General features: G+C 38.9%; 1 protein-coding gene across 1 annotated transcript; it reads left to right on the forward strand.

Annotated features, from left to right (window-relative positions):
• Nucleotides 1-8,074: 8,074 nt before the first annotated feature.
• On the forward strand, nucleotides 8,075-14,840 carry ormdl3 (ORMDL sphingolipid biosynthesis regulator 3). The gene is made up of 4 exons (XM_056771543.1): nucleotides 8,075-8,347; nucleotides 8,521-8,719; nucleotides 9,377-9,528; nucleotides 11,050-14,840. The coding sequence occupies exons 2-4, from the start codon at nucleotides 8,546-8,548 to the stop codon at nucleotides 11,183-11,185; spliced, it is 462 nt and encodes a 153-aa protein (XP_056627521.1). The 5' UTR covers nucleotides 8,075-8,347; nucleotides 8,521-8,545; the 3' UTR covers nucleotides 11,186-14,840.
• Nucleotides 14,841-16,201: the final 1,361 nt, after the last annotated feature.

Here is a 16,201-nt window from a genome sequence, read left to right on the forward strand (position 1 = left end):
TTGTGATGATCCAACACAAAGGGAACACAATAAAAAGCCATAAAAGGTGGCGTGGCAGGGCCAGGCATGCAGACTTCTGTGGCCCAAAGGCAGCACATTTTACATAAACACTATTGTCATTCGGATGGGTTGAGGGGAGACGGTGTTGAGAAAGAGACAGGGCACTAAAAGATGACAATGCATTGAACTGGAAAACAGGCTCTGTCTTAGAGCACCTTGACAAAAGGTGAACTCAACAGTTTCAGGTGCAGACTGTGGAGGACTGTTAGGAAAAATATTTTTCCTTTATATATTCCCGAAAGTGGTAACACTTGAGGTACCCTTTATAAAGCATCAATAAATGTGTTCAGTAATGATTAATAAGTCATTTACAAATGCATCATGAAGCAGTTATAACTGCATGAATAAAAAGAGGGATTATAGCAAAACATCTGCCAAATAGTGAGCCATTTTAAACTTGCATGTTATAAATGCTTACTTAATGTTTTTATTAATTATTTATTTGACTCGAAAGCAGATGCATTATTATCTTGATGTAGTTATTGCAATAGAGGCTGTCAGACTGGACACTGTAGGGTGTTATGTTGTTTTTCTGTTCACTTTTAGGCAGGTCTTTCGTTAGAATCCCCCTTTATTTTCATGCAGCTATAACTGCTTTATAATGCATTTGAAAATTACTTATTAATCATTAATAAACACATTTATAAATGCTTCATAAAGGGTACCTCAATGTTAAGTGTTACCGTTAGATGAACACAGTGAATGATATTTGGTAGAATGCTTGTAACGAAACAGTTCTTGGCCTACATTGAAAACAATAGTAGAAATGTTTGTTTGCTACATTTTTCAAAATATCTTATTTGGTGTTCAACGGAACAAAGAACTTTTTCCTACTATGTTAGTCAAAAGTGGCCAAGAACTGTTTGGTTACAAGCATTCTTGCAAAAATCTTTTTCTGTATTTAAATAAATTACGACAGAATTGTTCCTTTAAGGTCTGTAACATCTTTTAACATTTATACTTTTTTGAGTTCTGAAATCTCTGACACGTGATTCGATCTGAAATGGTAAAGTGGACACACATGAGCGTATTACGATCAGGATAAAACTGGAAAAGCAGGTGACATTATTGTGTTTATTTGCGTTTCATTAAATCTAATCACTTTTTAAGAGAAACCTTAAAACATCCTCATAAATAAATAGTAAACGTTACATATTCCATGTTTACCTACCTCCTGTTTACACATAGTATAAAGTGCCCACCATGAATGTTTGATTTGTGGTATTGTCCAGTGTTGATGTTTGAATAAAACGCTCTCCTCCAATCCAGCAATCAAAGACTGACACTTCTTTCTTTCTCTGTTTATCTATCTTATGTATCTATGTGTCTCACACTCAGCAGGGAGATAGGTTGTGTGCAGCCACCACAGGAGTCATGGGGCGACACAGACATCTATGACCGCAGTCTAGAGGTCATATTTCCATCGCTCCGTTCTTTGCCTTTATTCTCCCACATCAAAAGAGGCCAGAGCACAAGCTGGCTGTGGCTGTGCTCGGAGGCATGGGAGGTCATTCTGACATCCAGCAAGTTGAATGTTTGTCAAAATTTAAGCAGAGTGGAGTTTAACAGGTATAGCCATTTATTATTTCATGTTGTGTTTTTATATTTATCATAAAACAATAGGTTAATATACTAGTGCTGTCAAATCGGTTCATCGCGATTATTCAAAAGAAATGTTGACATATTGAAATTGAGTAATATTTTTATTATACTTATTACACGGCTCGTTAGAGTACTTGATTCGGATTGGCCAGTTGCGACATTTTTCAGGTTTGTTATTCCCAGAGCCATTGCGAGAGACTCCAATCTCTGTTGACTCCAATGGAACAGTTTTTTCACAGTTTCAACAGTTCCCTGAAGTTACTAGTCATGCATGGAGCTGAGACTAAACAAACCAACTGAGGTTAACTTTCATCCCATTTAAAGACGAAAGCCATTTAACGAATAAAAATGAAAGAAATACAGCATTTAAAGAGAAATCATGACTTCCTGGAACTATCTGAAGGCTCCATGAATCACGTGACGCACCAGCGTTTTGGACTTCCGTTGGCTGAACTCTCTCTCTCAATGGCTCTGGTTAGATCCAGATAACAACCTCTCAAAACTAATAACACACTGCAACCCGGATGCAGTAAATCATAAGGCAGGTTTAATGCCAAATTAAATTTAAACATATCTTTTAATAAGATGTATAACATCATATTTTCAAATGATTAAACCAATTTGCCTGTTCGTGGCATTGGAATGTCATTTCTTACCTTAAAGCCGCAAGTACACCGCTCGTCCTCGCGGAACTTCAACATTCGGAAATGAGCCAATAAAATATTTCACATTCATGTCCACTTTATTTCTCATGTGGCAAGTAGCTGTGTAATAAGTGGGATAATGTACAAGCAGCCAGCTGTGATCGCTAAATAAGCCCCTTCAGTTCAAACTCTCAGGGCCTATTTCTGCGATAACAACCGGCTGCCTGTACATTATCCCTTACATAATGTAAATTATAATGTAATTATTATATATACACGTGTATGTGTGTGCATTGATAGACATACAAGCCACACACGTTGTATAAACACAATCTTTATTTTTAAATCGATTAATCGCAATTATTCGTTGCTGTAATATATCATTAACATATTTTTGATTTGTATAGGTCTTATATTCAATTGACAGCTAAGTTAAAAAGTGGTTGTTAAAAAAAATTATATTGCATGTATAAAACGCAGTCTTACTATATGATTTAGACTACATGTGATTATTGAAAAACATTTGAATGACAGTTAAAGGAGTTTTCCAACAAGGGATAAAGTTGATAGAAATTGATCTAAACAGATATGAACCTGTCGGTTAGAGCGCAGGAGCATTTAGTGTGTAAGTGCTTTTCTCCTGACGTTGGGAATAAAGATCCGCTTTCCATCAGCTGCGTTGTGCCGAGATCAGTGGTTTGATCATATTCTGCATTCTTAAGAAGTGACAGATGCGGTTCTGCAGGCCAAGATTGGCTGGGAAAGCGTGATTGGAGTGTAATTTACGAGTAGATGCGAGGAATGGTCTGCGGTCAGCATCTCCACAACATTAAAACCACGTTTCCCAGGTCAAGACCATGAGGTCCGTAACACGATGGACCGTCTGGAAATGAACCGATGATTACAATCTCAAGGATCTGAGCCCCAGCATGCGCTGCAACAGTGTGAAGCCAGAACAAAAGCCATAGGGATGCTTGACATAGCTACAGCACAAACAAGACTTCTCTCTCCCCGCATAGCCATTGTGCTGCGGAGGAAGTCTTGATTCTCGTATCAATCGCACTTAATGAATTTACTGAAGTAGCTCCTAGAGCATGGAAATGAAGTGCACCAGCAGATCAATGGGAATAAAGAGACTGGCCCGGAGCTTTGACCTCTGGGTCAGGAGTCTCTCATCCTCCCTCATTAAGTCATGTTTGTGGACACTCCTGCTTTTTATTAGGGCCAGTCCAATACATCACCCTACACACCCACAAAGTAGTCCCTGTAATCTGGGAATGATACCCTTTCGGCTTCCTGTTGTTCCTCTTTTTGAATGACATCATTAACGTTTAGATAAGTGGACGAGCCGTTGACGTGCACATGAAAGATCCTCCAAACCTCAGGAAAGATGGTAAAAGCAGATCATTGGGTTAAAACGGCACCAATGCATTATATGCATTTCACCGTTAGCCGTTCTGAATCTGTGGATTAATCTGTGTGTTCGGTAGCAGCGTGTGCAGAGAATGCACACAGGACCCCTGTGGTGTATGTTTCTAAGGCGACCCGAAAACGGCCGTAACCAGGTCCGGCTCTTTCTCAGGCTTTCCTCTCTCAAAAGGGACATGCGTAGACCCCCACTATCCCTCACACACTCAATCCGGACAGCGTGGCCGGACATAGGCAACCAATAAAACCTGGATTAGTAGAGTGTTCACACATAACACTAGAGCGAGAAAGTTTCTTAACACGGCCGAGCCCACCCTCTCGTCGCGCAAGTCTTTCCTCTCTTTCATTCCATCCATCATTCTTTCTTTTGTGTCTGTGCCTCTCCCCTCCTCTCCCTTTGCTCGCTTCTCTTCAGAATGTCATTGTTTGTTATTGCCGTGTTCGAGATAAAGGAGGTCTGAGGAATTAGCTTGTTCTTACAGTTGCGGAGAAAATCCGCTTAATACCCAGATCCCGCAACCCCCAAATTTTCTTAACCCAGAAGGCCCTGCGCTCGGGAATTTAACTAAAATGCATGTGGGTATCTTTGTTTGTGCTATGTTGGCAGGGGGGGAATTATTTTCGAATGTGCCAATGTGGCAACGCTAGCATGCTTCACATGCGGCTGAGACTGAGCAGTCTGACCCGTCTCCAGGCCCCTGATGCAGCATCATGTCCTGGAAATGGATGCATTTGTATAATATCACTGCTATTGTCCCCACTTTGTAAGCTGAGGACAAAGTCCAGACACTCCTCCACCCTCCCCATTCATCACCCCCCCAAACAAACCATTTTCATTAGTGCAGCAAACACTTTCCCCTTCAATAGCCCAATACTACGCATCATCCTCGCCATTGGTGAGCTGGGCATCTCCGCAGGACCCGAGCCCTTTAAGCGCCTCTCTTCTCTCGGGACACAGAGCTCGCTTAATTAAACCGCACTTAAGCCGGACAATAAGCTTTCGCGCAGGTCTAGGCTTGGCAGGGCTCTCCGTGGGCTCGCCCCGGTATTCATGGCCGTCGTAAAGCAGAAGCTCAGGGACTGTGAGAGAGAGCTATATGCCAGATACTTTGTTCACACAAGATGAAGAGTCAACAGCCACCCCCACGCCATTTCTCTCCTAATAACCACCTTTAGAAAGGCTCCGTCCCAACACAATACTCTTCCACTCCCCTCTTCTCACTCTCAATCACCCTCCAGGACAATGCCTAAAGCTCCACAGCCCCCCAGGACCCTCGGCCCCACAACAGACAGTTCTTTTATTGAAATTCTTTGGTGTTCTAATCCTCAGCTTCCTCCATAGGACAATAATGGAGTGTCAGTATTTTAGGTTTTTTTAGGGTGCTATATCATTAGGCTGGTCCCGGTCACAAGGCCTCTCTTCCTCTCAGGATATAAATTATTCTTGACTCAGGGTTATTGAAGCTGGAAACTGAATGCATTACAAGTGCATATTCCATATTTCGGGTTACTGTTGATCTTGTTCTTAGAGCAGAGCGTGTTGTCTGGCACATATTCTTAAGCAAATATTAAATCAGATGTGAGGGCATATTTATTTTCACAATGCAACAGTCTAAACCCTAGGCCTCAAAGTAAGATATGTGAGAGGTCTGAATGAATGATTTTGAAAAAAAAGTCGTGGAAATAACGTCACTCTTCAAGTGCAATTGATGTCTTGAATATGACATCTAAGAGATGGGCCATGGTCACAATCAGAAACATTGGGCCTTGTGGGATTTTTATGGAATTGCCTACTCATCTGGGACAGGAGTCCCTCACTTCTAAACTAGTAAATCACAGGATTTAAAACTTCAATTTCCTGTTCTTATGACTTTGACAGAGCAGTCCAACAGCTAAAGGGATCTTACCTAAGGTATATATTCTTAACTGAAAGCAAACTTCATGGTGACAGTCTTTCCACAACTGTCCTTCAAACCTCTTATGCTTTTAATTAAGAACGAATAAATTAGAAACTAATATACAGACATCATGTATATTGCTGCTAGTGACTAGTTTGTTGGTTTAGAGGATATATTCAACCTTACCTCAGCAAAGAACCACATAAATGAATGAACATGAAATCAGCATTCATTATACTCGCTGTATCTGTGATTCAAGTGCACTTTAACACGAGTTCACAAAAATACAGAAACAAAAAATATATAAATATGAGTTTTTTAAATGAGTATAAAAGTTTGGTGAAATAATAATAATCTGTCAATCATATGAAAGAGGTGAACATCATTTATTTGCTAGCGGAACGATATAACTTCAACAATGTGTCAATACTGACATCTGCTGGGTAGTCTTAGTACTGTCAGCACATTTTCTCATGCTTTGACATTCAGTTCACATTTGAAATTCAGTTATAATTATTTACAGTAATGTTTTAATTAACATGAAAACTTCTACAGAATTTATTTATCTTAGTTTGTTACTTTAAGCAATTGCTAATGTTTTAAATCAAATATTGAAACATTAGTTAATGTACTTTCAAGATTATTGTGAATTTGTGGCATTAACAAAGATTAACACATGCAGAAATACTATAGCATTATAAGCGTTGTGTAAATTAGGTTCATGTAAATGTTCGTTAATGCATTTACTAATGTTAACAGTTATGACCTTATTGTGAATTTTTGATGTTTGATCTTATTGGATTTTGAGCATTGTAGTGTCTCGCAAATTGTGTTACAGTCAGTGATTCTTTGAGGTTTTAGTCATATTTATTTGGTTTTCATCATATTTATTTTGGAATATGACAAACCTCAAAAAAATCAATAAAAGTATTTTAACATTAAGGTTGAGGGAGAAGGTTGGGTTTGGTTTAAAATATCTGAGGCATCTATTTAAGGAATCTTCCAAATTCTAGTTAAAACCCTGTGGCAAGAATTTGAATGTTTACGGGAACATGAACAGACATTAAAACTTTAATCTGAACCTCATATAATTTCCCTGTCATCCTCTGTAAGATTAGTGTTAATTATTGACGCTCCTAAAAATGAAAAATGTGTATGTGCTTGTATGCATAACATCATCTAGAAACCTCAAAACAAAGTCTGTTACAAATATAAGTGCACAAAATAATTAGATTGTAGAGACATAAAACATTATATGGCAATCTATTATGTTAAGAAAAAACTTTAGTTCATTTTGATTTTATAATATTTTCCTGGGCTGTACTTTATTTTGGAAATGCTAAATCTGCAGTGTAAACTTGAGTCAGTGGTTTACTCTGCATGAAGTCATCATATAAAGTCAATTCATATGACAAGCATGTGTGCCTCAAGTGACAGAATGATATAGTGCTGATGCAATTCTATAGGACACTAAACATAATCCAGGCTGATTTTAACAGGCAGATCTTTCTAATGGAATCACACCATGTTAAGAAACATAAATCATCAGGCCTAAGGGTTATATTGTTACAGAATATCAGAGTAGCATGTTTTATGCTCCAAGATATAATTTTACAGCTTTTAAAATGTAGTAGCTCGCCAAGATCACGGTAAGAGCAAGAGAGGGAAGACCGCAATGCTTTGAAGTTTTCTTGCGTTTAGCTAGTGTGATCATCCGTTCAGAGACATGGGTCGAGTTTCAGTTCCTGAGGGGCAAAAAGAAAGCGTTTGTGTGGCAGAGCTGAAATTTCACAGTAAAAGAACATCAATTGGCCCTTGGACCAGATACCGTTCCTTATTAATACAAGCACATATTCGTCCTTTTGGAGCATTTTTGAAGCTAGTATGTAATGTGAAGGATGAACAATACAGTATCTTCACAAGGAAATGTATTTAAAATGTCTATAATCATTTTTAAACAAACAAAGAATAAAAACATGATGACTTTTGCACGTCAAAACTTGTATAAAATATATATAAGGCTATATACGTTTATTATAGCCTACTTATTTCAGCAAATCTGCTGTTGTACTGATGTAAATTGGGTCATCAGAATGTATCATGAACAGTTCCGCTCATCTAACATGTTGTAAATTCAAACACTTTTTATCGACGCCATGCATTCTAAGCCCACTTGAGTTATTCAGTGACAAATGAACGTATATAGTTACGTATCACGATGTCTAAATAAACTACCGTTCCCACAAATCTATGTATCCTTCTCATAATATCCTAATCTCTCCACTAGCACTTTCTGTGACGTTAATGGGGCGTGAGCATTCTCAGCGAATTATCAGCGCACCCAACGCCCATTGGCGCTAATCCTCCACGTGATTCACCGCGTCCAATCAGCCTCTAGTCCGATGAATACATTTCTATCTCGCTAAGGTGAGTTCTGAAAACGATGACGTGAATCGATGAAGTCTTGCTGTGTGTTTTCACCATCTGTTTGTACAGGAACAAAGTGCTATAAAGCAAACGTGACGGAATAAACAGACGTGTCAGCTTTCGACTGGGTTTCCGAACCATAGCGACTTTGAAGAGTGCTCTCCGGAGCAGGAGATTTCCATATAAGGTTGACCAGCCAGGCAGAAATAGCGATTATTTGCGGACTGGTTTACGTGAGGACTCGGAATTCTGGGGGACCCTTAAAGGAGACTCGAAAGAGACTTTACTGTAAGTGACCCGTGCTTTATTTTCAGTAGATAACATAACTTGAAACAGTCTCTGAAGTTCTGCTTTGACAAACTCAACATGTTTTATTTTTGGTTTGTGACTTTAAATCGTTTGTGTTAGATGGTTTGTGGTGAATTGTGTGCATTTCAATGTGATTCCTGTGTGTTGTGTAGGTGCGCAGTAGTTCGGAGCGCGAGGATGAATGTGGGCACGGCGCACAGTGAAGTGAATCCAAATACGCGCGTGATGAACAGCAGGGGCATGTGGCTCTCCTATGTGCTTGGGATCGGCCTGCTGCACATCATATTGCTCAGCATACCCTTCGTCAGCGTACCTGTTGTTTGGAGTCTCACCAATCTCATCCACAACATGGTAGGAGTTGCTGAATGGCACGTGGACTGTTTAGATGAGAGTTCACGATCGGATATGGCAGCGCAGTGACGCTTTGAGGTTTCATTGTGTCAATGTGGCACAGTTGCTTTCTTGAAGGGGCTTAGTCAACCACAGTCAAATTTAGACTCCCTATGATGTGGTCTAAAGGAGTTTTCTGTCACAGCTGCGTTTTCTTTCCATACAGTGAACGAAAGTGGATGCAGACAGTCAATGTTTCTATTAACGTTCATTGTTTAGAAAAATATCATCTTTCTTTTGTATTTGTAGCAAGGGCAGGTTTGGAAATATGTATGTGGGCGAGTAACTGATAACAGGCCATTTTTAGGTGAGCTGTTCCTTTAAGAGCTCCTAAAAATGCTGAGGCTTAAAATAATCCAAATGTCATTCTTTGATGACAGTCCGCCCCAGCTGCGAAACGTCGACGCCGAATTTTGGCCCATTTAGATGCTGACTCCAGGATCTGTAATTTCAGACTTCGCTGCCATCCTGTATCACCTTTCTTAGTCCTCCTGTTCCCCAAACGGATCAGCTCTGCTGTTATCGGACGAGTTTCACAACACCTGCTGATAAAGCTTTGAATAATTGTGCCAAGGATCATCATGTTTTGCTTTCACTGTGCTTGTCTTTTTATTGTAGTGCATGTACATCTTCCTGCACACGGTCAAAGGGACGCCATTTGAAACCCCGGACCAAGGCAAGGCCCGGCTGCTGACCCACTGGGAACAGATGGACTATGGCGTCCAGTTCACCGCCTCACGGAAGTTTCTTACCATCACACCTATTATACTGTAAGAGCATTCTCCTTAAAACAAACAGTTTTCTTCTTTCCGTCACGCTAATTTGTCCTTCTGGCGTTCAGCACACGCATTGTGAAACAATGCAGGACCATGAGCAAGAGTCAGTGATGCTCACTTCCTGTGGTGTTTGCTGGCAAGGAGAGCCGGATTTTGAAACAGTTAGTCAGTCACTCAGGAAATATGTTGTATTCTCTTCTCCTATGGTGAGGATATGTCTGTCTACAACAGTGAAGGATGAGAAAATTTATTTAGTTTAGAAACACATTTATTTTTTCAATGATAATATATAATATTTGCTGTAAAATGAAGGTATAGTTTAATTCGGTTAGTACCATTTATTGAAATATTAATTCAATCTGCAATTCTTGACCCGTTGTACTTCAGTAATAGTTAAAATGTGGGCGGGTTTTGATTTGACCCGTGGGAAACTGATTCGATCCCGATTCAGTGGTTGCTACCCAGTAGCCCACATCGTCTAAATAGGATAACAGAAAAAAGACAAAGTTGTCTCAGAGGAAGAGCTGAGTTATTGCAGAGCCAAGTTGTTTCATTTTAGATTATAAAGAACAACTATTTTTGATTTTTTCAAAAACGTTCACAGATCCTACATAAAATGTAATATTGACTTTAAATCATCTTTTTATTGGACAAAATATGATTTCTTCATGTTGTTACAGCAACATTTTGTGTTCCCATTGGCGTCATCGAAGAGACCATTTCAAAATTAAAAAACATAATTCAATGTCAACAAAATCAAACCTCAGGAGTGACATAAAGCCATCCGACAGCAATGTTAATGACTGCCAGCATGATGACGAATGCAATCTGAGATTAAAATCGAGGTTAACTCGGTTTAGAACTTTCCTAAATACATACACAAATATTACTGTTGTGTTGCCTAAGAGTGCACTTTAAAACTTTGCTGTAGTTTTGCAGCAGATTTGCCAGTAATTTACTCTAGATTAAATTTACAATTTTGTTTTAACATAAACTTACCTAGTTCTTATGTTTTCATTCATAAAACAAGACAAAATTTTCTTGTCATGTAAATGTATCGTAATCGACTGTTTTACTAAAAAACAAGAGAAAATGCTTGAGAAGAATGTCAGTTTTTTCAGCTTCTCTTCTTGCTCATTTTGAATCTCACTAGTCAAAGTGTAGAATTAAGCAGTTATTAAATCTACAGTAAATTACTGGCAAATCTGCTGCTAAACTATATTTGAGCTTGTTTTCTTTGCAGTATTTGAGGGCTAAAACATGTGTTTCTGTTATTTTGACCTATTTTTCATAGAAACTATACTTTTTTTTTGAAATTTGTTAGAAATATTGTTGTACAGAATACAAAAAAAATCTAATTTTACCCAACTCATACCTATAAATAGCAAGTTCAGAAAAACTTAAAATGTTCTTCGTAATTGTCCCTTAACTTTTTCTGCAGCTGTATATAATATCTGCATCTCGTGTTGCTGTCTCACATCTGACTTGATTTTATCCTTGTCCTCCCCTCTATAGGTATTTCCTCACCAGTTTCTATACGAAGTATGACTGGGTCCACTTCCTCATCAACACCATTTCCCTGCTCACTGTTCTTATCCCCAAACTGCCTCAGTTTCACGGGGTGCGTCTCTTTGGGATTAATAAATACTGATGAGGCCGCAGGACCAGAAGGGGTTCCATTACCTGTTTTATGTCCAGCTCGCTGGACGTCAGCGCTCTTTGATCTTCGGCCCAAGAGGATCCGTTGTGTATGTGAGGTTGACACACAGAACCCTTTAATGAATTTCCGTGAGACTTTTATGAGAGGGGAAGTGTGGGGTTTCATTGGGTACTCTGGTGCTTTGAGCGGCCGAATAATCTGCTATGTATCACGTTTTACGATGCTCTTTGTGTTACATCTGGTAAATATACAAATAGTTTTGTAACACCAGCTGATTGCAGCAGACGCTATTTTATGTAGATGGTCTCTGGAGATGTTAGGACCACTGTTCTATTGTGTTGAAATCGAGATATTGCTAAAGCAGTGTTGCTTATCAGCATTGCGTAAATCATCGGACCTGAGCGCTTGCAGTCACTTGGCAGAGATGCATCGACTGTAATGAATCCAGTTGGTCCAGATTTTCACGGTGTGCTGCTTTGTTGGACGATTTGTAGCTACAAGAACAGTAATTTCAGGTTGAGTGTGAAAAACAGCAACGGTAGCTTTAATCAAGTAGTTGGACATTATGTCTTGCTAAGTAAGATCTATGCCAGCCCTGCATTTGAAATGCCTTATCTATAGACACATTATAGATTTCAAACAAATCCAGTGCAGTTTTATGTAATTTTTATATATTTTTAAACAGAATTATACGCATGTGGGGTGTTGTGCTACATCTGTGATGTTCAAGAGCTGCGGTAGTGTTTTAACCAACATTTGTCTTTCGTGCAACATGAGTGTTAAGTAACAAGATGAACCTGTTAACTTGTCAACTAGACATTGTGCTTGTGGTTAGCTCTGGCACGGTATGTTCCAGTGCAAAGACCTTAACGTACTGTGCTGAGGAGGAGAACATTTTGGTGAAGCATCAAAAAAATGTGAATGGTGAGACGATCAAGTGCTTTGATGTTTACGGCCAAATAGCATGTCTCTTCATTAGAGCATCACTATAGGGCAGGGGTCAGCAGCGACGTTGAAACGTTTGCTTATAATGCGGGGCCTCAGTACCAACACATGAACAATAAAAAAGCGAATTCAGCTTCCCCTTTTTTGAAGGTGCCATGCTTCGTCTCATGGTGCCTTCTAATATTATATTCTTTGCAAAAAGCGACAACTTCGTTGCAGATAAGAAATCTAGGTTGGATGCATGCTTAGGTGTCTTTCAATTCCTCTTTGTATGCCCTATTTTCGCTGTCAACTGTCCTCTTTTGACTCTTCGGTATTGCCATTTTCTTTTAACATCTAGCTAGCTTAAATGTTAACATCACTCTGCACACAACCTAATAGCGTACACACAGCAGGCAAAAAATTACAATTATTTAACTATTATGTAATTATATATATTTATTTAATAACTACATTTTTAAAAGTAGGCTATTGTAGTTGCATTTAATTTCTTAAATTATCCTTTGACTATGTTCTGGCCCACCATCTAGCGGCAAATTAGTTTTTTTGACACGATGCCAAACTTACATGCCGACCCCTGCTATAGGGACTAATGTCATGTCTGGATAGTGGATAAGCAGTCCCTGTTAATATGATGTTTTGCATTCTAGTACACGTGGAATTATTCATATTTTGTTCTGATTTTTGTAGCAGAAAATGTTTAGCTGTTTTTTTTTTAATTGGGAAGTGTGAGGTGTTTGACTAACCTTGATATGCACTTTTACTGAGTTGAACGATGTTCTTTGCCTTTGTGTAGCATAACATTTCATCGTCTTGTTTTTTGTAACAGATTATTGTACATAAGTGGTGTCAAAGCAGTACACGGTTCGAGCATGATGCTCTATTTCGGCTTTTCTTCAAAGGTACAGAGGAGAAGTTATTACATAATCGAGCAAATTAATTGAGGTCTGTATTTCAGTAGAAAATGTACAGCATATAGTTAGTATTTGTAAATTATATTAATTATTTCTGTATATTTTTCATTTCATGTGTCATAATTATTGACATTATCAGTGTTTAAAAAAATCATTTTTTTACAAAATAATCGTATTTTTATTTATTTTTGGATTAAGGAGAAGTTTAGATCCAGTGGCATACCTGGCATATCTGATCCAGGTAGTCCACAACTAAAAAGGTGCTTACACTGGTTTTTCACATGTATTGCACCAAATAAGAATTTGGTTCATGATTTGTAATTTGTGATATTGATTTGTTGTGATTGAAGTGACTCAGTAAGTGACGATTGACTAGGTGCGTGATGTCATGATCTGGGATAACGTCCACTCATTGTTTCATGTGAAACAGAGCATGTACAGTATACAAACCTTTAATGACGTTTAATGTTTTTGTTGATGTGTACTGTTGTCACATTTGGACACAGGGATATGTTTTTTTAGACATGATAAAAATATTACAAGTGCAGTATTTCCATTAAGGGAGAGGTTTAACAAATCTAGAAGAATTCACAATCATCTCGTCCCTTTGGTTTAAATGAAAGTGATTTTTGTCGGTACGCTCTTGTTGTTGCATAAATAAGAGAATTCACAGGACTCTTGCATCTGGGTCAGAGCCTGATCTGAGTGGCCGAAGCACCAGTATTGCAACGTGATCCAGGGTCACGTTCTCTGGACTGTTACCCAAAGCCAGCAACTTTTTAAACATTGACTGGGTGAAAGTCAGTCAGAATCGGTGAGAGTGAAGCCTCATGTATCAGTCTGACTTCTCCATTACTAGCTACAGCCTGTGTAAGCTGTCTATCTGCCTGTCGACACGGCTCTACACACCTCCCCTCAGTGAGCATATCGATACCCATCGCGGGGCTTTTCCTTCCTCCGGCACACTCATCTCGCTGTGGTTTACCTGATCTTGTTCTGCGCGCAGATGGTGCCTGGGCTTTGCTTTTAATATCGTAAACCGCAGTGTTGCTAGACCCTTTTCACACTGACTGCAAGACCATGCATTTACTTACGTGGTGACACGTATTAGGCATGTGTAACATATTATAGACAGTATTCATGCAACTCATGAATATATGGGTGCACATTTTTATTTTTTTATTTTTAGGGCTTTGTGAAGTAGCTTCTCACCTTTTGAAAGATGTTTGTCCGCCTTGTTACATGTTATTCACACATGGGTAGGTTGAGCACAAAACTAGCACTTCATATTCAGTCCATCGTACTGATGTTTTTATGTTTATAACAGTTAGAGGAAACTGTTTTCTCACCGTTACACAGAACTTGAAGAGACTTCTACAGATTTATATTTAATATGTGATGTGTATTGCATGAAGGACTATAGTGCTAGGGACTCAAAGATGACTGTTATTTGAAACCTTTTTAGAGTAACCTGAATATTTAGCACTTTTAAAAATTTATTTTTAATTTACCGAAATAAACTTTTTTTACACATTCTTTTTGTTAGACACACACATATACATGCAAATATATATGTATGAACAACTTATAAATCCAACTTGTGCTTGGGCTTGGATGTGATGCTGACAGGTGTTTGTGTGAATAGCGATTGATATCTTATGCTTTACAATGCACAGAAACATGTTTGTCTGGCTTAACTGAAAGTTTGATTTGTACTTGTAGGTGAACAAATGTTTTTAACAATATGTTTGTGTGATCTTTTAAATAAAAGTTATTCTATAAGTGAACGTTTTTGGTGTTTTGGACTACAGGCCTGACGTGCTTTAAACGGCAATTTCATTTGATGACCACTAGGTGTCAGCGCGGTTCCTGAAATAAAATGTTGCTTGTCGAATGAATATAATGTGGGGTTGACAAATGGTTAATTTTTACTAAGTAATAACTATTCATTGTAGATTGTGGTTGCCATAGATTGAACTCAGCAGTCATTTGTAAGATTATTATGGCCCTCACCGTGAAAAGCAGGATTCAGGAAACAAGCAGGATGTTTCTTCTCTTGGCAGCCTTCAAGCACTATATCGCATTTTCATTGATAATAGAATTATTGCATCCTCTGGTGTCTTTGATAATGTGACTACTTTGAAGGCCACTGCGTCATACCATCCAATATTTTCTTCCCCAAAACAATCCTACGCTTTAGTAAAAAGCCAACTGTGTGTTTCGGGCATTGGGGTGCAGTACGTGCCACACATTGATGTTAATTCAAAATGGCATTTGCCACCTAAAAATAGATTCGGCGCTGGATGAAGGCTCTTCATTTATTTTATTTATTTTTTAGTCCAGGAAGCAGTTAACTAAGCTCGGTGGGTTTAATTCATTGTGGGGGTGGGTTTGGGGGTAGTGCTTTGAACTGGTTTGGCCTTGGTTTACTTCTTAAGTTTGACATTTTCTCAAGGTTAAAATGGCAGTGTTTGTGACTTCTCATCTGAAAAATGGGCTGTCTTTCGCCACCCACAGCTTTTTTTCAGTCTCTCTCTCTCTCTCTCTCTCTCTCTCTCTCTCTCTCTCTCTCTCTCTCTCTGTCTGTGTGTGTCAGGTTCCACTCATCAGTTCAGTCAGCTGAATGAGAACATGGTTGAAATCTGTGCAGTGGGAGTACACAGGGAACCTCATGGGTTTTAAAATATTCTCGATGCAACACATTTGAAGTCGCTTCTCTTCCAACGGAAAAGTGAAACGCTGCATTTTAAAGGTACCGGCTTTGCAAGGAAGCACATGGTTGTTAAAAATCCAATTTCAAAGTGCAGGATGTGAAATATAAATGCCCCATGGTGCCTTACAGCTGTTTGTGCTTGTGTGTTTCTTCTGAAACCGAACCTGGGTTAGTGGGATTACTTTTACACACATTTAAATAACCCAACAAATGAGGGCTGTTAGGAGTGTGACCTCCTCTCAAAGTGTGCGAGGGCTCGGACAGTGCGTCACAACATCTCATGTCCCACTTGTCCCATTTCGCAAACAGCAGATGCACTGGAGGCGAGTTTGCAAAGGATTGTGGGTATAAATAGAGTTGTCCCTTATTAGGTGCATTAAACATGAATGCTTGATCCCTCCAGGATCTGTAAAGGATAAATGCTGCTTTTAAAGG

This window comes from Triplophysa dalaica, chromosome 17, assembly GCF_015846415.1.
Source record: "Triplophysa dalaica isolate WHDGS20190420 chromosome 17, ASM1584641v1, whole genome shotgun sequence".
Classification (NCBI taxonomy): Eukaryota; Metazoa; Chordata; class Actinopteri; order Cypriniformes; family Nemacheilidae; genus Triplophysa; species Triplophysa dalaica.